Genomic DNA, 23630 nt, shown 5'->3' on the forward strand with positions numbered 1-23630 from the left:
TTAAGTCGACATTTGTAGTTAGGAGTTTAGACACAAAATAAATGTATACTAGATTAAGACTTACGCGTTGCGTGGTAAACATATAATTTTGTTAAATATTTTGTAATATTATACACACAATTTAATAATAATTTAGGTAAGATTTTACAATTGTGTCTTTAGAAAAAGTGTCTTGGTGGGTTGAATAGTAAAAATGTTGATTATAAATTACATTTAATATCCATTTCTAACTAATGTGAGACTACTTTGGTGTATCGAAATAGGTTTTATAAAATGCAAAAACTGTGTTTGAGATAAATTTTTTTTTAGTATAAAATAATTTTAGTATATAACCAAAATTAATTCAATATTTATGAGAACATACACATTTTCTTCTAAATTGTTGATATGCTGAATTTGATGATTTTGTTCAATCATAGTGAATTTCTAACTTTCATCTGGATCTTCTTGCTAAACTATAAATTTATGCTAATGATATGGCGGGTTGAGGTAGAACCGACTGTCATAAAGTTTCGTCAAGAAATCTCACACTGTTGGAAAGCCCTTGAAAGACAACGTCAATTGGGCAGCGACACAAATACGGTAATGTTTAATTCTTTGAGGAAGCAAATGACTAAAGTGCTAGTTAAAGAAAACACTTTTTGGTGATAATGAGTTAAATCAATATTGTTGAAGGAATGGGACCTAAATACTATATTTTTTCACGCGGCTGCCACATCTAGACACAGGGTAAATTGAATTATTTTTCTTGAGGATAACAATAGGAATCGGCTCACCGAACATAGTGAATTATGTCGTGTTGTTAGAGACTATTTTACTACTCTTTATCAGACGACACAAAAGTGTTTATGCTCTTGTTTTGAATGCTCTTTCACATGTTATTGATGCGGAAGATAATGATAAGTCGTTTACTCCTCTTTTAATAGAAGAATTCAAAAAAGCTATTTTTTCTATGAAGGCAGATAAGTGCCCATGCCTTGATGGTTTGAACCCATTATTTTATTAGCATTTTTGGTCTGTGTGGTAGTGAAATTTTTCAAGAATGTTGTGTTTGGCTTATGACTGGTGTATTTCCTAGTACACTAAATATTACCGATATAGCCCTAATCTCGAAACGTGATGAACATAATACCATGAAAGGTTGGCGGTATATAGCTTTTACTAATGTGATATATAAGATTGTGGCAAAGGTTCTTGCAAATATATTAAAATATGTTCTACATAAATGTGTATCAGATAACCAATCAACTTTTGTGCCAAATAGGTCCATACTTGACAATGCAATGGTAGCAATTGAAATTGTTCATCATATGAAAACCAAGACATGAGGTAGAATTCGTGACGTCGCATTGAAACTGGATATTAGTAAAACTTATGACCGTATTTATTGCATTTACCTTCGAGATGTGTTGACTACTTTGGGCTTTACAAATTAGTAGGTGAATTGAATTATGTTATGTTGAGTTAGTAGAGTACAATGTCTTAGTGAATAATGATTGTGTTGGTTCTATTATCTCAGGAAGAGGTATCTGATAAGGCGATCCATTGTCATTGTATCTATTCATCTTATACGTTGAAGGGCTCTCGATGTTAATAAAAAAGGAAGAAAATCAAGGTGACCTCCATGAAGTCAAAGTGTGTTGAAATGCCCCAGTTATTTCACACCTTATATTTGCAGATGACCGCCTCTTGTTCTTTAGAGCTTCTATTAGAGAAACAGAGACTATGAAAAAATATTTTGCTTGTTTACAAAGTCGTGTCAGGTCAAGCTATAAATTTGCAAAAAACTGAGGTATTTTGTAGCAAAAATGTGAATAAAGACTTGAAAGGTATGGTTACTGACCTTTTGGGAGTGCACTCAGCATTATAGACTAGAAAATACTTGAGACAACCTTCAATGATTGATAGAAGTAAAAAAAAAAAAAAACTTTCAGATTCATTAAAAGTAGAGTTTGGTGGAAGGTCAACTCATGGAGTAGTAAGAGCCTCTCCCGTAGAGGTCCAGAGGTCCTAATTACATCAATTCTCCAAGCTATTTTGTCCTATGTAATGAGAACACTCCTGCTACTTCCTACTTTAGGGGATGAGATTGAAGAAATTATGAGTTCATTTTGGTGGAGCAAAAATGGAGGACATGATAGAGGCATCAATTGGCTAAAGTGGGATATGCTTGAAACATAAACCCGACAAAGGTATGAATTTTAAAAATATTAGTGTTTTCATCTCTCCATGCTTGGTTAACAAGGTTGAAGGTCGTTATCTAACCTAGACAACATTGTCACTCGTCTTTTCAAAGCTAAATATTTTCCCTAAGTGATTTTTTGTCTGTTAACCTTGGTCAGAATCCAAGATATATTTGTTTGGAGAAGTATTTGGAGTGCTAAACCTCTTTTGCAAGTGAGGTCTCGGTGGAGTGATGGAAGAGCATCTAAGATCCCTTTGTGGAATAAAAATTGTCTAAGTGATGGGTCTAACCTTGTTAAACCACTAGGGGTGCATGATCAACTTGCAAATACTTGTGTTGATAGTTTTAATATGTCTTAAAATTAAGAAGGGAATAGATCCCTAGTTACCACGTTTTTTATTCTAACATCACTCAAAAGATTCTCAAAACACCTCTTTTTGATTTAGTGAGAGAGGATACCAGAGTTTGGAAAGCTAATTATAGTTGCATGTATATTGTCTGAAGTGGTTACATGTTTTGTCTGAATGACTTTATTGATACTTCAAATTTCAAAGTGGCAGGAAGTTGAAATCTAATCTTGAAGTTAAAGGGACCATCAAAGGTTAAAAATATTTTGTGGAGAATATGTTAGCAATGTTTTCCTACGCGTTCGAAACTACACGATAAGAGTGTCAATTGTCATGATCACTATATTTTGTGTGATGATGGCATCAAAGATAGCTTGCATGGTTTCTTTTTGTTTAGAAATGGTAGGAATTGATTAATGGCAGTAATGTAGGTTTAGATATATGGTGCAAACGACCATTATTGGAGCAAACTCATTTGCAGTTGCGACTTTTGCTCTTATGTAGAGGCTTGATCATGTACAAATGGTATCATTGGCAATGATTCTTTGGAGTATGTGGAAACAACAAAATAATCACATATAGCACACCATTAGTGAGAACCCAATGCAAGTCATCAATTGCAGTATGTAGCTACTAGAGGATTGGAAGTTGAAACAATCTACAACAAAGACGCAGGTCATATGACATTTGTATTATAAATGATGGAGGAAATTTTGTTTTAACCAAAACAGAATGGTTCACGCCTATATGCTTAATCACTGAAGAATAAGCACTCGGGTTATTAAGTGCTTTAAAGTGGGTCCATGATCTTCAACTTGAATTAGTAGATTTTGAATTAGATTAGAAAGGTAGATCTGATAACTTTCATTCTATCAAGGAAAACAAGACCATATTAGATGCTATTATTTCTAACGCTCTTTTCCATTTTCATTTTAGAAACTCCAGAATTCAGTTTGTAAGGAGACAATCAAATGAGGCGGCTCATGCACTAATAAGGGTAGCTACATGTATAGCTAGTCCCATATATTTATTGATATTCCAAATTGTATTCATGATATTATTATTAATGAAATGTTGTAAGTACTTTTGAGTCCAAAAAAAATTCTCTAAATCCATATAAACGATAGTATAATAAGAAGAAATAGAAAAAAACATAATAAACAATATAAATTGAATGTAAAATATTTTATACTTTAATGAAGAATTGTTGGTCTATTTCTAAATTATATGTCTATATCTAATTTAAATATTAATTTTAATTGACGTATAAAAGTTGTATATTTTATAGATCTCACTAAAAATGAACTATTTTTTCATTAAAACATGATTTTCTTTTCATGATGATATTATATAATATTTAAATTGGGGAAATTAAACAATTGTATAAACTAAAAATGTAGGATATATCTATCTCATGGATATGAAGTATTTATTATTCTTCAAATGAAGAATTTAGAGAGTTAAGTATTACACTCTTTGACTCCATTAATTTAAATATGAGTGAGAAAAATAATATAATTGTCATCATATAATTATGTGTAAATAAAAATGAATTTTATTTTAAAAAATTAGAGATTATTTAAAATAAAATAAAAAGATTTATCAACTTCAGTTTGCTTACTATCATAAAAAGGATTTTAAATATGTTTGTATACAATTTTGTGAAAGTAATTTTTATACTACAAAATTATAATAAATTATATAAAGAATAATTTTCAAGAAAACATGGTTGTTGAAAAAAGTCTTATTTTAATATTTGATTTTTCTAAATACACTCATATCTACCTCCTTATTATCTATTTACTTAATGTCTATTTTCCTCTCTACTCTACAGTGCATCTCTCTCTCTCTCTCTCCTATTCTCTGTCCCCCTCTTATCTATATCTAATTGCTCTCGTTCTCTGTCTCCCTCTTATCTATGTCTAATTGCTATTGGCCCTCTCATTAGTAAATTTTTAAATTAATATTTTAAAAATTTGTTTGACGTTATGTTACAAAAACTCAAAACTAATACCAAAACAATATCGAACCTCATATGACAGGTACAACCCTACTTTTTTTTTTTAGCAATTTAAATACCTACAATGGATTGATACTACAAAATATTTTGTATAAAGTATTCAAAATAATGAAAAATATTTATGCACTAGGAAAAAGTGATCATAAATTGAACTAAAAAAGTAACACGTACTAACAAAAAATATTTGAAATATTCATATGAAAGTCATCTAAACAATTTTTTAGTGTTTGTGTTAGTCTTGCAAATACATAAAATAATACTAGTGTCGTTGTTGCACGCCTTAGCAATTGGTCTCTCCTAGTGTTTCTTGTTTCTTCTATGTGTTAACAATGAAAAGAGGAAGAAAGAGGAAGAAGAGAAAACAACCACTCTAGGGTTTCATATCATATAATAAACCAAAACTGAAGTTAATAGGGTTACACTGAGTATATATATAAGAAAATAGAATTGTCTAGAATTGTCTAAAATACCCTTACTACTAATATATAATAATATTATCTAACATCTCCCCTCAAACTCACGATGCATTAACATGGAGCATCGAGAGTTTGTCAACTAAAAAAAACGAAAACGTTTAATGGAATGCATCTTTGTGAACAAATCAGCAATCTGTAAAGAAGAAGAGACAAACAGTAGAATAATGATTCTATGCTGAAGATGATGACGAGAGGGGTAACGAGGAGGATCAACAATCGCAGGAGGTGGTTGGACAGCCGGGGGGACAAGAGGGATGTCACCAAAGAAGAAGCAACAATCAAAGAGAAGAACCAAGCCAACAAAAAAATCAAACCGAAAAAGAAGCGATCAAAAAAGGAGCAACACCCATATCAAAATCAACAGATAGGAACAACCAAAGAAGTAGCACCACGAAACCAAATCCAAACAAACCAATGAGCAACAACCATATCAAAATCAACAGATAGGAACCACCAAAGAAGTAGCACTACGAAACCAAATCCAAACAAACCAAGGAGCAACAACCATATCAAAATCAACAGATAGGAACAACCAAAGAAGTAGCACCACGAAACCAAATCCAAACAAACCAAGGAGCAACAACCATATCAAAATCAACAGATAGGAACCACCAAAGAAGTAGCACCACGAAACCAAAACCAAACAAACCAAGGAGCAACAACCATATCAAAATCAACAGATAGGAACCACCAAAGAAGTAGCACCACGAAACCAAAACCAAACAAACCAAGGAGCAACAACCATATCAAAATCAACAGATAGGAACCACCAAAGAAGTAGCACTACGAAACCAAATCCAAACAAACCAAGGAGCAACAACCATATCAAAATCAACAGATAGGAACCACCAAAGAAGTAGCACCACGAAACCAAATCCAAACAAACCAAACCAAATAGAACCAAACAAAACTAAATCATATCAAACCAAACTAAACAAAGAGAGAAGCAACAAAGCAAATCACTAGAGAGATTAGCAATCAAACAGAAGAAGCAACAGACAGAGCGACGACACAGAAGATCAAATTTTCAGCCTCATCCAAGTATCCAACCCTTCCTAGAAGGTCAATCATACAACCATAATGCTCAATCTTAGGCACAATTCCAAATCTCTCCATTTCTTTGAAGCATCTTCTTCCTTCCTCTACCAAACCACAATGGTTGCCAGCAGATAACACACTAGTCATTGTTATCTCATTCGGTTCAAATCCTTCCCGTAACATTGCTGCGAATACTTCTAACGCTTCCTTCGCACAACCATTGACACCATAACCATTTATCAAAGCATTCCAACTAAGCACATTCTTGACAGGCATACAATCAAATATAAACCTACCCACCACAACATCATCATCCTCACAATAACCATGAACCATACTAGTCCAAGAAATAACATTCTTATCCTTCATCTTATCAAACAAATCCCTCGCCAAATCCATACACCCCATTTTCACATACCCATCAATCATAACATTAGAAGCAACAATATCTCTATCAGGCATAACATCAAAAAGCTTCCTGGCCTCACTCATATCCCCACACCTACCAAACCCAACAATAACAGCAGTCCAAGAAACCAAACTTCTCACAAACATTTCAACCAAAGAAGTCCCAACATACAAATTAACACAAAACCCATTTTTCAAAACAACACAATGAACCTCCAAACCTTCTCTCAAATCCATACAAATAATGAGACAAACACAATCACTGAGATAAAATAAATTAGGGATAACCTGGTGTTGTGCGAGCATGATTTCTCCCCCCTACAGACGTCTTTTTGCCGATCCGACCGTTGAAGACGAAGACCTGAATGTTGTGAACCTTCTGTCCAAACATCAGCCAAATCCAACGGTTAACGAATGCGCAATCGATGTTTTTGTGAGACTGATTTAACAAAATCGGGAACAAGGTTACTCTTCTCTTTTCTCTTTTGGTGGTTGCCTTTTCTATCAAAATAGTCTCTCTCTCTTCTCTACGGTAGATCCCAGGATGATAATTCTCAATCATCTCTTCATAACGATCAATCAAAATCCCCCAATAACCATGCAAATAATAATGATTCTCAAAGTAAACTTTACCACCCATTGTTCTTTTTAGCTCGGTTGGTTAGAGCGTCAAACCCTAATGGCTTGTGGAAAGGTTTATAGAACCCTAATAAATTCTTTTTTTTTTACTGATCTACTAAAAATAAACGAAAAGCTACAAAGAAAGGGTAAAGCAGAATTGAGACACGGTTTAACGAAAAAATCTCACTGAATATTGGAATGTTAGAAAAGAGAAACTATAATTATATTCCCTAATTGTTGGGAACTCGACAGCGGAATAGAGGCGGGATCGTTCAATGAGGATCGAAATAGGCTCTAGATACCATGTTAACAAAGAAAAGAGAAAGCAAGAGGAAGAAGAGAAACAACCACTCTAGGGTTTCATATCATATAATAAACCAAAACTGAAGTTAATAGGGTTACACTGAGTATATATATAAGAAAATAGAATTGTCTAGAATTGTCTAAAATACCCTTACTACTAATATATAATAATATTATCTAACACTATGCACCACCAAAACATTTATCAAACAAATCAATTAATTTAGGTCCTCTATTATTCCATTTTATAATATTTGGATTCTCCTAAAAAATAGACATATAAATAAATCACTACAAAAATATGCAAATCATAAAATACTTTTATAGTATACCAAAACATAACCATACCTTACTCTTAGTCGTCTACCATTCATGGTATTTTGCACGAACTTCACAAATGATGAAAACTCTCTTTTCAATGCATCCTATCTATTTTTCAATTGGACGCAATCATAATTAGTTATCTTTTTTAAAACTTCTGAGTAATAAAACATAATTGGTTGTCTGATCTATTTTCAGCCTCTATTTCTTCAATACAAATTTTCATAAGTGGTTCGTTTTCACTGTCATCTCATCTTGCAACGACTCTTCCATCACTCTTAAAACTTTTCACATCAATTTTAGGTGTCCTTCTAATTGATATTTAACTAAGTCAACAAAAAGGTTAAATTCACGTGCTTAAAATAGTTTATAAAATAACCTACCATTAACCAATTTTTCAACTGTTTACGTTAAACATGATAAGCTTCAAACAATCTATCATATGTAGTTAGTTCAATTAGGCATAGTCACTAAATCAGTTACTACTTAGTAGAATATTTGCAAGCTATACTAAATAATATCAAACAGGGACACTTGATTAAATCTAAAAGGTAATAGTAAATGAAAAACTAACAAACTAACATGTCACTCCTTAACATATAGAAAAATAAGGCTATACAACACTAGTACAAAGAGGTACTTGAGATAATTGAAGCATTTTTCCAAAGAGTTAAGCAATAAATTCTCTCTGATCTAGAATATGTAGAATGAATCGAAGTAGCAGTGCACAAATTATTTTCAATTAACTAAGCACTACTCAATTTCAATACAGCATCTATAGAAACAAAATAAGTAAGACAATAAAATTAAAGTGAGGTGAACACACCACACCTCTTAATTAATTTTACTAAAGTATACTCTCTAAAACAAATGAATTTAGTAATAATGCAAATATAGCATATATAACAACTTCATAAGAAACAAACCTCCATAGCTAACATCTTCAACTATAAATCAACTATAACATATGCAACATATTAGAGAAGATAAACATTTTTAATTTCAAACACTAATAAGAGAAGAACAAGAACATCAAACAATCAAAATCAACTTCAGCTATATGTCTTCACTAATAAGAGAAGACAACTTAAACTAAAATATAACTCCATTGAAACTCTAAATATAGAAATTGAAAAATAACAAAAAAATTAAAGGAACCTAAAAACCGTTTCAAATCTCAGTTCATACTGGCAACCTCAGAACTAGAGATAAAAAAATTACATGCTCAATTAAAGGAGTATTCAACAATCCAAATTTAAAATGAAAAAAATTGTTCATAAAAATTAGAATCAGACAACAAATATAGATCAAAGCAAGCATGATATGGAGAAAACCTAGATTATAGACCAATCTAGTAGGGGGCAATTTCAAGTTTTTGAAATATTGTAAGGGTAGTATCGTGATTTCCTATCCTAGATCCATTAAGTTAAAAAATTCGCCACTTTCTCTTTTATATATATAGATAGAGATTTTCCACGACTTTAATTTATACATTAATATTTTATTTATATTTAATTTTATTATAATTTAAAATATTAATTTAAATATTTCAATTAATATTATTATACATTATTTTAATTTTAATTTAAAATAAATTAATAAAAAAGTTAACAGTTATAAAATTATTATTATTAATAAATTAAAAGAAGCTAACGCTCATAAATTAATAAAAAAAGTAATGGTCATAAATTTATTATTATTAATAAATTAATAAAAAAAAAGATAACAGTTATAAATTTATTATTATTAAATTATGACAGTATTGTTCCTTCCTGACATACCCAAAGTTGTGGTCGGCAAAAACTCTATTTTATGTAACTCCACATTGGCGGACAAACATATTTGGCAACGATGCTCTTAAAAGTTAAACAAATGAATTAGTTGCTCCAAAATAATGTGACACAATGAATCATATTTAATGAATCCAATTTAAATTTACTATTGGAGTAAAAAATGAACGAGTTGTTTCCATATGATGTGACATTGAGTTCATTATTGGAGCTGCCGGGATTAATTTTTCGTTTTTAAAGAAAAAATGACATCTTAATAAATGTTAAACACCATAAAAGCAATTGATTTTTTTTTTAAATAGATTTTTTTCATTAAATTTTTAAAAATAAACGCAACCAATATCACTAAAATTTAAAAGATGTGTATTCGTATTAAAAATTTGTTTCAAGTTTCAATATATATCCAACAAATACATTAGATGATACATAATATATTATGTAATAAAATATAAATACAATTTCGAAAAAAACATTAATGTATTTGGACCACATGTCAACAACAACAATTGACTCAAAGATGTAAACTAAAAAACTATAAAAAAAATCCATGTAACACAAATTAGATGAGTATACCAAGAAATACAAAATAGATGCTAATAAGTATAAAATTTTCGACAATTCATATAACACATATTTTAATAGAGATAGTTGCATAAAAACATAAGTATATATGTCATTGTCTTTCTATTTCCATATTAACATAAATAATATACGAAAAATGATTTCCATTAATTGTAGTTATATATGTATATCTTGATAAACATTTAAAATAATCTAATATATTAATTGGAGAGTTAAACTAATAAGAAAAACCATTACCAATAACGACGAAAGAACAATAAATGTCAAATAACTAATATTAATTGTATTGTAATTTATAACTCATGATACATGAATAGTTGTACAAAATCCAATATAATAAAATATTAATAGTAAAATGTATATTAAATTAAAAGTAACTTACTAATATAGAACAACGAGAAAGATGGAAGAATGATACTTAAATATGTCAACATCAAACTTTTTATTGACCTCATCATATTTGAACGAAGTGACATAATATTTAATGATATATAATAATAAAATTTATAATATATTATATTAGATATTTCTTTTTAAAACAAAAAAAATATTGATTTGTACGAGAAAAAAAAACAAAAATAATTAAGGTTATGAATACATCACTTTGTCTTTAACACCCTCCCATATATTTTTTTTTAAAATTTAGAATTGTCTTTTTTACGTACATTTTATAACAATACAATCACCATTCTTGCATTTCTTTTAAAGAAATATTTTTACCATTTAACACTACTCTTTAAAACAACGTGGCGGTCATAATTCACATTTTCATTTCATTTCAACAAACATAATTACAACTTCCTATAGTTTCATCGATCGGCTTCAGCTCGGCTGGACCATCCACACCGCCGATTTTTGCGGCAGCTCCGACTACCTTCTCATCACCATTCATTCATTCTTCTTTAGGTTTCTTCCTCATAGTTTTTTCCTTCCACATTCACTTTACTTCAACCTTAATCTTCCTTATTTTTTTATTTTTTTATTTTAGTAATATTACCAAAATTAAAAATTAAAATTAATGTCTTTGTTAGTTAATCTAGTTTCAAAGATAATGATTTAACCGCGCGAGTTCTGAATGACGTAAATTAGATTTGTTGTCGTTTTGTTTTGCTAGATCTAGTAAATTATGAAAGAAACGACACTGTATAGATTAAATTGTGTTGTACATGCATGACTTCTTCTATGGATCTTCGTTTAGTTTTATCGATAATTGCATCAATACGATTTGCATGTATTCAATTTTCAAAAAGTTGTATTTTGTTTGATTTTCTTCAATTTGAAGAATAGCTTTTGAACTGTGAATTGGAACAGAGTTAGATGGATTGTCTAAAATTGAAATTGTTTAGTTGCTGATAATGTCATATCTAACTAGGTTAATAAAACTATGGTATCGCGATGTGAATCATGATTTATAGGCTGATAGGTGGTAGTGTATATGAAGAATTTTGTTCCTTAATTATTGTATTATGCAGTGTTGCTTAATTTAAGCAAATCACTTTTGTTATGTGATATGTTATTTAGTACAAATAGTTGTCAAATAGTGGTGCTATAGCGCTCTTGCGTAGTAGAATGTGAACAAAATTGCTATTTTTTATGATCTGCGATTGACAACACTGGTATTATGTTTTTAGTACGTCTCTTAATAATTGAAGAAAGAAAAGTAAAGGAAATAATGCTTGTGTTTTAAATTTTATTTGGGTGATAATTCTGAATTTCTGATCAGCTTTGATTTTTGTATGTATTTTGGTTTTTGGATTGTTATTGTAGTGTGTTTTGGTTTAGTTGCAAAGTTCAAGACTTTGAGAGGGAGATTGTAAACTGTGAAATATGGTGAAGTTGACTTTAATTGCTCGTGTTACTGATGGTCTTCCATTGGCTGAAGGACTGGATGATGGTCGTGATCTTAAAGATGCTGAATTTTACAAACAGCAAGTTAAGGCTTTGTTTAAGAATCTCTCAAGAGGACATAATGATGCATCAAGGATGTCAGTTGAAACTGGTCCTTATGTTTTCCAGTATCCTTATCATATATTATGTCTGTGGTAGTCGTGTAATAATTTTGCTCGATCGTCCTTATGCTGTAAGACACATCCAATAGTTGAGTGTAGCAATTATAATGAGTGGGCAATGATTTCTTTATCGGACTAGATGACAATATCAGATGCATTATCGAGGCATAGGTGATTTATAATGAGTTGACAATGATTTCTTTATCGGACTAGATGACAATATCAGATACATTATCGAGGGATAGGTGATTTATATTGTAGTAATACCTACAATTTTTTTTGTTATTTTGTGTGCTGCTATCTTCAACAATCCTCATAATGAGACACTTGGCTGGGCATTACTTTATTTGTTGACATGTTTATTTTTATTGCTAGGTCCTCAAATATTAGGGTTTTGGACATTAGAAGAAGGTCTGCTTTCTTTGTTTTGATTGATATCTCCTTTCTCTGTTCAATCACAGTTAAGCTAGTGCTTTTGTATATGGTTTGAACGTGAAAAATGGAATACTATCTTGTTTCTCCAAAACCTTGCTTCCCTAGCAAGTTGATCTTGTCTTTAAATTTTGCGGTCTATTATTTTGAAATTTGTTCTATTCTTTTGATTTAATTATGTCTAAAGAATTTCATAGCCTAAAATGACCTTGACACAAACAAGTTATATTATAGAAGGACGGGTCTGTTACTTGACAATGTGTGATCGTGCATACCCCAAGAAACTAGCATTTCAATATCTCGAAGAGCTCAGGAATGAATTTGAGCGTGCTAATGGGTCTCAAATTGAAACTGCTGCAAGACCTTATGCCTTCGTTAAATTTGGTAGATATCAGTTTCTGTACTATTTGGCATACTTTTCTCTTTTTCCTATGGTGTTTAATATACCTTTTTTTTTTCTTGAGTATTTAATAGACACATTTATACAGAAGACAAAGAAACTTTACCAAGATACGCATACACAGCGTAATATTGCAAAGTTGAATGATGAACTTTATGAAGTCCACCAGATTATGACTCGAAATGTGCAGGAAGTTCTTGGTGTTGGTGAACAGTTGGATCGTAAGCTATTCCTTGTATTTTCTGAATATTTTTAGTTTATGCAATTTATCTACCGATTGCTTAATAATTTGAATATAATATAAGACTCTACTCTGTATACATCCACTGTAGCTGGGTTTTCCTGATTGCTGTATTTCTAATAAATTCGTTCAGTTGAACTGAAGCGTGGGTTAGGATCTGTAATATGTTATTGGTTTTTTTTGTTGCTTATATGTACTCTGTATGTAAAAGTGGCTGCCGTAAATTTGTCTGCTTAATTGGTTGGTCTTGTAGTAAACTACGGTTAATTCACACTTATATTAAATCGACTCATTAAACACTTGGCTTCAAAACTGAAAAGGCTGAATTGACAATGTTCAAGCCTCTGTCCTTCTAAACATGTCGATAAGTTGACTTTTTCTGATAAAAAAGTAGTTAATTTTTTCTTTCTCAAATTGCAGATATGGTATTAAGTTAAGGGATAACGAATGTGTTAAATTAATAGCTAATGATGCCTTCTAACTTCTTATAATTTGAAAACGGCTGCTGCATAAAACAGCAACATAAGTCTGTCCTACACTCCTACTTAATGTTAGATAGAAGGAACATAAAATCATTCTCCAATAGCGAGTTGGTTTTATCTTGACAACATCATCTTCAAATGCTTCTGATCTCCCATTCCTATTTTGTTAACCCAGATACAATGTTCACTGTAAAGATTTTTCTCAAAATCTTCTGCTGAAATTTCTTAGTTTCACATTTTCGCCTCCATGATCTTCATAGATGGTCAACTCTTTTTTTACTTTTCATGCTGCTTCGTATTCTGTTTGTATATTTTAGTCTTTACAGCTTTTACTTCCTTGCGATGTATGAAATTTATGTTCTGCATATGATTTAAAATTCTAACATGCAGAGGTCAGCCAAATGTCCAGTCACCTATCATTAGAATCTCACAAATATGCTAACAAGGCTAGAGATTTAAACAGACAGGTTAGTCATTTTCAGTTCTGCTGTATAGCATGCACATGATATCTAATGATTTTTGTAATATAGCTTTCCTTTTCCTTTTGAACATTGATGCATGTTAATTTGGTTTTGACCTCTTAAGCTATTCTGCTGCAGTTTAAATCAGTTTGTGCTATTTGCTTTTATAAATTAGATAAAGTATGCGGTGTGTGAAATGTGTCTTAAGCTATTATAATTTGTGCATTTTTATTGGCTTTTACCTAATCAGTGTTTCACAAGCTTCAAATATGCACTTTCTTTACCTTTTGTTTATAGCTCTCTCTTTAAGAGTCTATTTTCATAATTTTATAGATTTGAAACACTGCTTTCTTTCTATTTTTAAAATATTTCTTATTTGCATTTCCTCTTAATTATACTTTTTTTATGTGCCAGTTTCAGTTTGTGTATCCTGTGGTTAGTGTTTTGAATGATTGTCAGTTAGAATTATAACCCAATGGGCTATCATCAAAAGGCATTCATTGGATATTTCATGGTCTTTTAATTTGTAAAAATCCTTGAACACTGCATGGACTGCCAATGCTTGCGTACAATGTGTAGGTTAATGTAGAAGAAAAGGTTTCTTTAAGGCTTCTATATGCAAGCTAGAGATTTTTGTTATTACTATTACTTCAGTTTGAATAATTCCATGTCTTTCCACTTTAATAAAAGGGCAGCCTGGTTGTATAAAGTTCCAGTCACAATGGTGCCCAAGGAAGGGTTAGATCCATTTTGGATCTATTATAATATTAAGGCAACCTGTTTGTACAAAGCTCCAGTAACTGTGGGGTCTAAGGAAGGGTCAGATCCATTTTGGGTCTATATCTTGCATTTCTATGGGGCTCATTCCACAACTCAAGCACATGGCCTCTTAAAAAGACAGATGATATTAGCACTGAACAATAAAAAGTATACGCGTTCTATTTTATTCTATATTTAGCACATGAAGGCCATAGGTAAATAAAAGCGATAAATTTTGGTTCCACTAAAAAGGATGGAACCAAATAACCTGTCCCATTTTGTTAACTACAACTCCAATTATTGTGAGTAGGCAGGATTTCCATTGTGTAATTTGTGTGAATACAGATTATTATATCTTGTTTACCATTTTCTTAATTTCAATGGTATGTACCTTTAATACAAAGTATCTATAATCGATCAATGATAAGTTGATAGATCTGAATCATCTGATATAACTTTGCCCAGTGTTAGGAAGTTATACTCTCCTTTGAAGCTTTTGGTTTTTATATTTGAATTGTAGTTACTGTCAGCATTGCGGAAATATAACTTAAATCAAATATTTGTCGCAGGCTCTGATTCGGAAATGGGCCCCTGTTGCTATCGTTTTTGGAGTTGTCTTTGTACTTTTCTGGCTCAAGAACAAAATTTGGTGATCAAGATTAGCATTTGACTTCATAATGGCTTCTTGTCTTCCTCATGTATGACTATCAAGATTTGCACAGTTGTGAGAACTCTATATAAACTAGGTGATGTCTACAAAAGACTATCATCTGTTACTTCTGAGAAAAACTGGGTCCGATTTTCTGAAATAGGAACATTTTACCTTTATATTAAGGAGCCAAGACATGAGAAAAGTAGATACCCTCCGGTTTGGATATAGACATTTCTTCTTAGTACTTCCCAATTATTTTCAGGATTCTTGCGTTAATGGGTTATTACTGCCACCTCCCTATTTTGTTTTTCCCCATTCAATTGAGCACTTGATATAGAACTGCATTTTGTATGGTTAATGTATCGTGTTAGTGTGGAGTGTTTGTTCTTAGATATTAAACCTTTTGTTATTTCGTTTATACATTTTACTTGCAAATAATGCAATGACCAAGATCTGTTGGATCCAATAGCTAGTATTTTTCTTTTCTTAAATGTCGATATACCTGCTATTCAAACCAATTATTGTACGTCAATACGTGTGTAGTTTGAACCAACCGTTTACCAGAAGCAATAGTTTGAACCAACTGTTTACTCAAAGCAATAATATGAACCAACTAAGGGTAGAAATATGTGTTTTGATATTCGATACATGTGTGTTTGTAAGATTCAAGTTTGACTTAACAAAAAAAATCAAGGTCTAAATTTTGTTGTTTTCTGTATAGGTTTATTTTTAGATTTGTGTCTAGTCTTTTTGAAAATTCAACATGATTTTTTCTTGTCAATTTAAAGACATTTTATATTAATTTTTTAAAATAAATAATTTAATCTATGGTTAGATAAACTAATAAGCTAATAGATTAATGAGATTATATTTTATTTTGAAATCTAATATAATGTTTTAGAAAAATAACATTTATTTAAACTCTATGTTATAATAATAATAATAATAATAATAATAATAATAATATAAAATATCAATAATTGATATAAACTAAAATGCTTAATTAACAAAGAAAATGAGTAAATTAATGATTTAAAACAAAATATATATTTATTTATTGTTACTTGAATACATCATTTCTAAAAGATTTTTTTTATGATTTGTAGTCTATTTTTTTTAAATAGACTTTTAAAATATGTTTGACTATTTCTGTTAATTATCTTTGACCGATAATCAGTAAACTTGTTTTATTTTTTTATTTTTCAATTAAATATACTTCTAAAATATGTTTGACTATTTTTGTTAATTATCTTTGACCCATAATCAATAAACTTGTTTTATTTTATTTTTATGTTTTGCCTTTAATTTCTTTGTCGTTGATCATTTATTTCCTTTGCTTCCCAACTATGAATATATACCAATTCTAGAGTGTGTCTACTCGTGGGATGCACGAATGATGCGAGAACAAAATATTATATTTGAAACATATTCAAAATAAATAATAGAACAAAAAATAATATTTTAATTCCCATTGAAGTTAAAAATGGAAAAATGAATTGATGGCAATCTTAAACAATATTTTTCTTAAAAAATATAGTCAATTTAATCAACTTATTTTAATAATTATATTTATTATAAAATAATAAAAATATATAATCTGATCATCTTTGTATCTTATTTTATTTATAAAAGTTGATGTCAATGATAAACAACACTTTTATTTCAATTCATAATCAATTTAGTTAATTATTTTTATTATAAAAATTTAAAATATGTAATTTGATTATATTAATATATCTTATATATAAAATTTAATATTAACTTTAAACAACATTTTCTACTTAGTAATTTAAAATTATATTGCCATGTCTCGCATAAAGTCAAAATCTAGTTTAATTAATTATAATTTTTTGCTTCGAATTATTATAATTTTTTTAAAATAAAATTAACTTATAAAAAAAAAGAAAGTAAACCATTGTTTTACTTTCCAAAAAACGATATCATTTTATATCTAATTCAGTAAAAAATCCAATTTTATTCTCAAATCATTAATTTTCAAAAGAATTGGATTTTGTTTGATTTCTCCAATTTGAAAAATAAATAGCATTTGAACTGTGAATTGCAAATGAATTTGATGAACAGTGTAAAATTGGCATTGTTTGGTTGCTGATAATGTTAGTTCGAACTAGATTAATAAAACTATCGTATCATAAATCATGATTTAGATGTTATTAGATGCACATGTTGCCTTGATGAGCACGGTTGGGAGAGGCATCATTTATATTTAAGTACTAAAAACAATATATGTAATGTGAGTACATTAATATCTTTTTTTTTATGTATGTACGTAAAGAGAGTAAGAAAAAAATACAAAATACAAAACAATAAAGAATGAGATTAAAAAAAATTATCTTATCTTTTATTTAATTTTTGATTGTTTATTGATTGAATTTATATTTTATTAATTTTTTTTGAATGTTATAATTTTTTATATAATTATTTTGAATATTTATTTAATATATAAATATAAAAGAATTCAAATTTACGATTATTTTGTATTGCTAAGATATATAATATTAATTATCATATGATATACATGATTATAAGAGTTATATTTAATACACACAAAAATAAAGACTAATTGATCTCATGATACATGTCAAATTTAAATAATAGTAAAAAGATATTATATATATATATATATATATATATATATATATAGAATAATTTATATTAAAATAATATAAAATAAACAATTAATTAATTTAATAATAAATATTAAATTATAATTTATTTATTAATTTTAAATCAAAATCAATAACACTTAAATTTCTAAACAATTAAGATTCTGCCTACTCATGTTTCAACTTTGATTTTATATCTTGCACCATAATATGTAAAATAATTAAAAAATAATTTAAATATTATTTAAAATAATAATTAAAAAATTATATATATATATATATATTAAGTATAATTTAAAAATTAAAAGTTTTTAAAATAAAAACAAAAAGATAATTATCATATGAAAGAATTGAATGTAAGTGTATTTGAATTAAATTATAATTTTATAATTTCTTTGTCTCATTATTAATCAATTAATATTTTTTATTCATTTGTCTTCTATTTGTATAATAAATAATAATAATTTTGTATTCTTATTTTAATTTAGTTATATAACACACATTAACTCTATTGAATAATAAAAATAAATGTATTGATGTAGATTTTCCGTTTTTACGCTCACTTCTATCGTCTCTTACTTCCATCTACCCTTTCACCCAAAACTCCAAAACCATCCCGACTTTGCCATCACCCAAGACCACCGACATTCCCCTTTCCGTCAGCTTCTTCGGGCAATCCGGCACCGTCCTTCCTTCTTTCTCAATCGTTTAGCTCTGGTTCGTTTCTATTCATCCTTACCAAGTTTTTTCCTCTTATTTATTCTTCTTTTATGTTGTTTCAAGGGTTGTTTTGATTCTTATTTTGAACATTTTTGTTTTTTATTTTGATTGTTTTTTTGGTGTGTTGTTTCCCTGAATTATTGTTCTTCTATTATGTTTATTTTTTTCAAACATCGTGCCTATTTTGTGAAGAGGAAAAGGGATTTTTTTCAAAATTGTGACTATTTTTTTCTCATTTGAGATTGTTTTTCATGTGGTTTTTGTACTGTAGCCTTGAAATCGTGACTTGCAAATGATTTTTTTAAAGAATCTTGATTATAATGAATAAGACAAAATATAGTGATCACGTTGTTTTATTTTTATAGTTCGCCAGGGCACCAAATATCTTAGAATCGGCCCTGATTAGGTGGTAGTGTACATGAGCAATTTTGTTCCTTAATTATTGCATCATGCAATGTTCTTAAGTAGCGGCTATAGCCCTATATGATATGCTATTTAGTACAAATCGTTGTCAAATAGTGGCGCTGTAGAACTGTTGCTTAGCGGAATTTGAGCAAAATTGCTATTTTTTGCAATCTGCAATTGACAACACTGGCATTATGTTTTTAGTACGTCTCTTAATATTTGAAGAAAGAAAAGTAAAGGAAATAATGCTTGTGTTTTAAATTTTATTTGGGTCTTAATTCTAAATTTTTATCAGCTTTTATTTTTGACTGTATTTTGGTTTTTGGACTGTTATTGTAGTGTGTTTTGGTTTAGTTGCAAAGTTCAAGACTTTGAGAGGGAGATTGTAAACTGTTAAATATGGTGAAGTTGACTTTAATTGCTCGCGTTACTGATGGACTTCCACTAGCTGAAGGACTGGATGATGGTCGTGATCTTAAAGATGCTGAATTTTACAAACAGCAAGTTAAGGCTTTGTTTAAGAATCTCTCAAGAGGACATAATGATGCATCAAGGATGTCGGTTGAAACTGGTCCTTATGTTTTCCAGTATCCTTATCATATATTATGTCTGTGCAGTCATGTAAGAATTGCTCGATTGATCCGCTCTTATGCTGTAAGACACATCCAATAGTTGAGTGTAGCAATTATAATGAGTGGGCAATGATTTCTTTATCGGACTAGATGACAATATCAGATGCATTATCGAGGGATAGGTGATTTATATTGTAAAGATACCTACAATTTTTTTGTTTGTTATTTTGTGTGCTGCTATCTTCCACAATCCTCATAATGAGACACTTGACTGGGCATTACTTTATTTGTTGACATGTTTATTTTTATTGCCAGGTCCTCAAATATTAGGGTTTTGGATATTAGAAGAAGGTCTGCTTTCTTTGTTTTGATTGATATCTCCTTTCTCTGTTGAATCACAGTTAAGCTGGTGCTTTTGTATATGGTTTGAACGTGAAAAATGGAATACTATCTCGTTTCTTCAAAATCTTGCTTCCCTAGCAAGTTGATTTTGTCTTCAAATGTCTTTAAATTTTGCGGTCTATTATTTTTGAAATTTGTTCTATTCTTTTGCATTAATTTTGTTTAAAGAATTTCATAGTCTAAAATGACCTTGACACAAACAAGTTACATTATAGAAGGACGGGTCTGTTACTTGACAATGTGCGATCGTGCATACCCCAAGAAACTAGCATTTCAATATCTCGAAGAGCTCAGGAATGAATTTGAGCGTGTTAATGGGTCTCAAATTGAAACCGCTGCAAGACCTTATGCCTTCATTAAATTTGGTAGATATCTGTTTCTGTACTGTCACATATACCATTTAGCATACTTTTCTCTTTTTCCAATGGTGTTTAATATACCTGTCTTTTTCTTGAGTGTTTAATAGACACATTTATACAGAAGACAAAGAAACTTTACCAAGATACCCATACACAGCGTAATATTGCAAAGTTGAATGATGAACTTTATGAAGTCCACCAAATTATGACTCGAAATGTGCAGGAAGTTCTTGGTGTTGGTGAACAGTTGGATCGTAAGTAATTCCTTGTATTTTCTAAATAATTTTAGTTTATGCAATGTATATACTGATTGCTTAATAATTTGAATGTTATAAAGGACTCTACCTTGTATACATCCACTGTAGCTGGCATAACTAATGTGTATACGTATACATAGTAGAGTCCTTTATAATAACTGAATATCACCGCTATTATGCAGATATGGTATTATGTTAAGGGATAACTGTTTTAAATTAATAACTAATGATGCCTTCTAGCTTATTAATATTTGAAAACGGCTGCTACAGTAAAACAGCAACATAAGTCTGTCCTACACTCCTACTTAATGTTAGATAGAAGGAACATAAAATCATTCTCAAATATTGAGTTGGTTTTATCTTGACAACATCATCTTCAAATGCTTCTGATCTCCCATTCCTAATTTGTTAACCCAGATACAATGTTCATTGTAAAGATTTTTCTCAAAAACTTCTGCTGAAATTTCTTCGTTTCACATTTTCGCCTCCATGATCTTAATAGATGGCCACCTCTTATTTCTACTATTCATGCGGCTTCAATATCTGTTTGTATGTTTTTAGTCTTTACAACTTCTACTTCCTTGCGATGTATGAAATTTATGTTCTGCATATGATTTAAAATTCTAACATGCAGAGGTCAGCCAAATGTCCAGTCGCCTATCATCAGAATCTCGCATATATGCTGACAAGGCTAGAGATTTGAACAGACAGGTTAGCCATTTTCACTTCTGCTGTATAGCATGCACATGATATCTAATGATTTTGGTAATATAGCCTTCCTTTTCCTTTTGAACATTGACGCGTGTTAATTTGGTTTTGACCTCTGAAGCTAGCCTACTACAGTTGTAAATCGGTTTATGCTATTTGCTTTTATAATTTAGATACAGCATGCCGTGTGTGAAATGTGTCTTAAGCTATTATAATTTGTCATTTTTATTGGCTTTTTACCTAATCAGCGTTTCACAAACTTTAAACACCACACTTTCTTTACCTTTTGGTTATAGCTCTCTCTTTAAGAGTCTATTTTCATCATTTTATGGATTTGAAACCCTGCTTGCTTTCTGTTATTTAAAATATTTCTCATTTGCATTTCCTCTTAATTATACTTTTTTATGTGCCAGTTTCAGTTTGTGTATCTTGTGGTTTATATTTTGGATGATTGTCAGTTAGAATGATAACCCGATGGGCTATCACTAAATGGCATTCATTGGATATTTCATGGTCTTATAATTTGTAAAAATCCTTGAACACTGCATGGACTGCCAATGCTTGCATATAATGTGTAGGTTAATATAGAAGGAAGGTTTCCTTAAGGCTTCTATAAGCAGGCCAGAGATTTTTGTTATTACTATTACTTCAGTTGAATAATTCCATGTCTTTCCACTTTAATAAAAGGGCAGCCTGGTTGTATAAAGTTCCAGTCACAATGGTGCCCAAGGAATAGATCCATTTTGGATCTATTTTAATATTAGGGCAACCTGTTAGTACAAAGCTCCAGTCACTGTGGGGTCTAAGGAAGGGTCAGATCCATTTTGGGTCTATATCTTGCATTTCTCTGGGGCTAGTTCCACAACCCAAGCACATGGCCTCTTAAAAAGACAGATGATATTAGCACCTTATAATTCAAAGTATATGAGTTCTATTTTATTCTATATTTAGCGCATGAAGGCCATTGGTAAAAAAAAGCGATAAATTTTGGTTCCACGAAAAAGGATGGAACCAAAGAGAACGGAACCAAATAAGCTGTCCCATTTTGTTGACTACAACTCCAATTATTGTGACCAGGCAGAATTTACATTGTGTAATTTGTTTTAATACTGAATACTATATCCTGTTTACCATTTTCTTAATTTCGATGGTACGGACCTTTAATGCAAAGTATGTTTAGCCTTCTATTATTGATCAGTGATAAGTTGATAGATCCAAGTCATCTGATATAACCTTGCCTAGTGTTAGGAAGTTATATGCTCTTTTGAAGCTTCTGGCTTTTATATTTGAATTATAGTTATTGTCAGCATTGCGGAAATATAACTTAAATCAAATATTTGCTGCAGGCTCTTATTCGGAAATGGGCTCCTGTTGCTATTGTTTTTGGAGTTGTCTTTGTACTTTTCTGGCTCAAGAACAAAATTTGGTGATCAAGCTTAGCATTTGACTTCATAGAACTGGACTCTATGACCAAGGCTTCTTGTCTTTCTCATATATCACTATCAAGATTTACACAGTTTTGTGAGAACCCTATATAAACTAGGTGATGTCTACTTTTTGTGGACAATTTATGAAAAAAAAGACTATCCTCTGTTACTTCTGAGAAAGACTGGATCCGATTTTCTGGAATAGATACATTTTACCTTTATATTAAGGAGCCAAGACATGAGAAAAATAGATACCCTTGGGTTTGGATATAGACATTTCTTCTTACTACTTTCCAATTATTTTCAGGATTATTGCGTTAATGGGTTATTACTGCGACTTCCATATTTTGTTTTTCCCCCTTCAATTGAGCACCTGATATAGAACTGCATTTTGTGTGGTCAGTATAATGTGATTAGTGTGGAATTCTTGGTCTTAGATTGTTAAACCTTTTTTCATTTCGTCTATGCATTTTACTTTCAAATAATGCAATGACCAAGATCTGCTGGATCCTATATCTACTTTTCTTAAATGATGATACGGCTGTTATTTAAACCAATTATGGTACGAGTATAGTTTGAACCAACTATTTAATAAAATCAATTGTATGAACCAACTATGGATTGAAATA

The 23630-nt window shown here is 30.3% G+C and overlaps 2 protein-coding genes across 2 annotated transcripts; both read left to right on the top strand.

The window, feature by feature from the left end:
* Nucleotides 1-10834: 10834 nt before the first annotated feature.
* On the top strand, nucleotides 10835-15993 carry LOC101506146 (25.3 kDa vesicle transport protein SEC22-1-like). Its single transcript, XM_012718654.2, has 6 exons — nucleotides 10835-10997; nucleotides 11859-12106; nucleotides 12756-12916; nucleotides 13007-13153; nucleotides 14046-14122; nucleotides 15445-15993. Exons 2-6 carry the CDS (start codon nucleotides 11919-11921, stop codon nucleotides 15526-15528), a joined length of 657 nt encoding a protein of 218 aa, XP_012574108.1. The 5' UTR covers nucleotides 10835-10997; nucleotides 11859-11918; the 3' UTR covers nucleotides 15529-15993.
* A 2690-nt stretch (nucleotides 15994-18683) lies between these two features.
* Nucleotides 18684-23346, top strand: LOC101506688 (25.3 kDa vesicle transport protein SEC22-1). The gene is made up of 6 exons (XM_004510482.4): nucleotides 18684-18868; nucleotides 19616-19863; nucleotides 20455-20615; nucleotides 20717-20863; nucleotides 21501-21577; nucleotides 22921-23346. Exons 2-6 carry the CDS (start codon nucleotides 19676-19678, stop codon nucleotides 23002-23004), a joined length of 657 nt encoding a protein of 218 aa, XP_004510539.1. The 5' UTR covers nucleotides 18684-18868; nucleotides 19616-19675; the 3' UTR covers nucleotides 23005-23346.
* Nucleotides 23347-23630: the final 284 nt, after the last annotated feature.

This window comes from Cicer arietinum, chromosome 7 (assembly GCF_000331145.2).
Source record: "Cicer arietinum cultivar CDC Frontier isolate Library 1 chromosome 7, Cicar.CDCFrontier_v2.0, whole genome shotgun sequence".
In the NCBI taxonomy this organism is placed as follows: Eukaryota; Viridiplantae; Streptophyta; class Magnoliopsida; order Fabales; family Fabaceae; genus Cicer; species Cicer arietinum.

Coding starts and splice junctions, on each gene's coding strand:
- LOC101506688 (XM_004510482.4), top strand. CDS start 19,676: ATGGTGAAGTTGACTTTAATTGCTCGCGTTACTGATGGACTTCCACTA. Junction 20,616..20,716: donor TTATGCCTTCATTAAATTTG/GTAGATATCTGT, acceptor AGTGTTTAATAG/ACACATTTATACAGAAGACA. Junction 20,864..21,500: donor TGTTGGTGAACAGTTGGATC/GTAAGTAATTCC, acceptor TCTAACATGCAG/AGGTCAGCCAAATGTCCAGT.
- LOC101506146 (XM_012718654.2), top strand. CDS start 11,919: ATGGTGAAGTTGACTTTAATTGCTCGTGTTACTGATGGTCTTCCATTG. Junction 12,107..12,755: donor ACTGGTCCTTATGTTTTCCA/GTATCCTTATCA, acceptor GACACAAACAAG/TTATATTATAGAAGGACGGG. Junction 14,123..15,444: donor CTAGAGATTTAAACAGACAG/GTTAGTCATTTT, acceptor TATTTGTCGCAG/GCTCTGATTCGGAAATGGGC.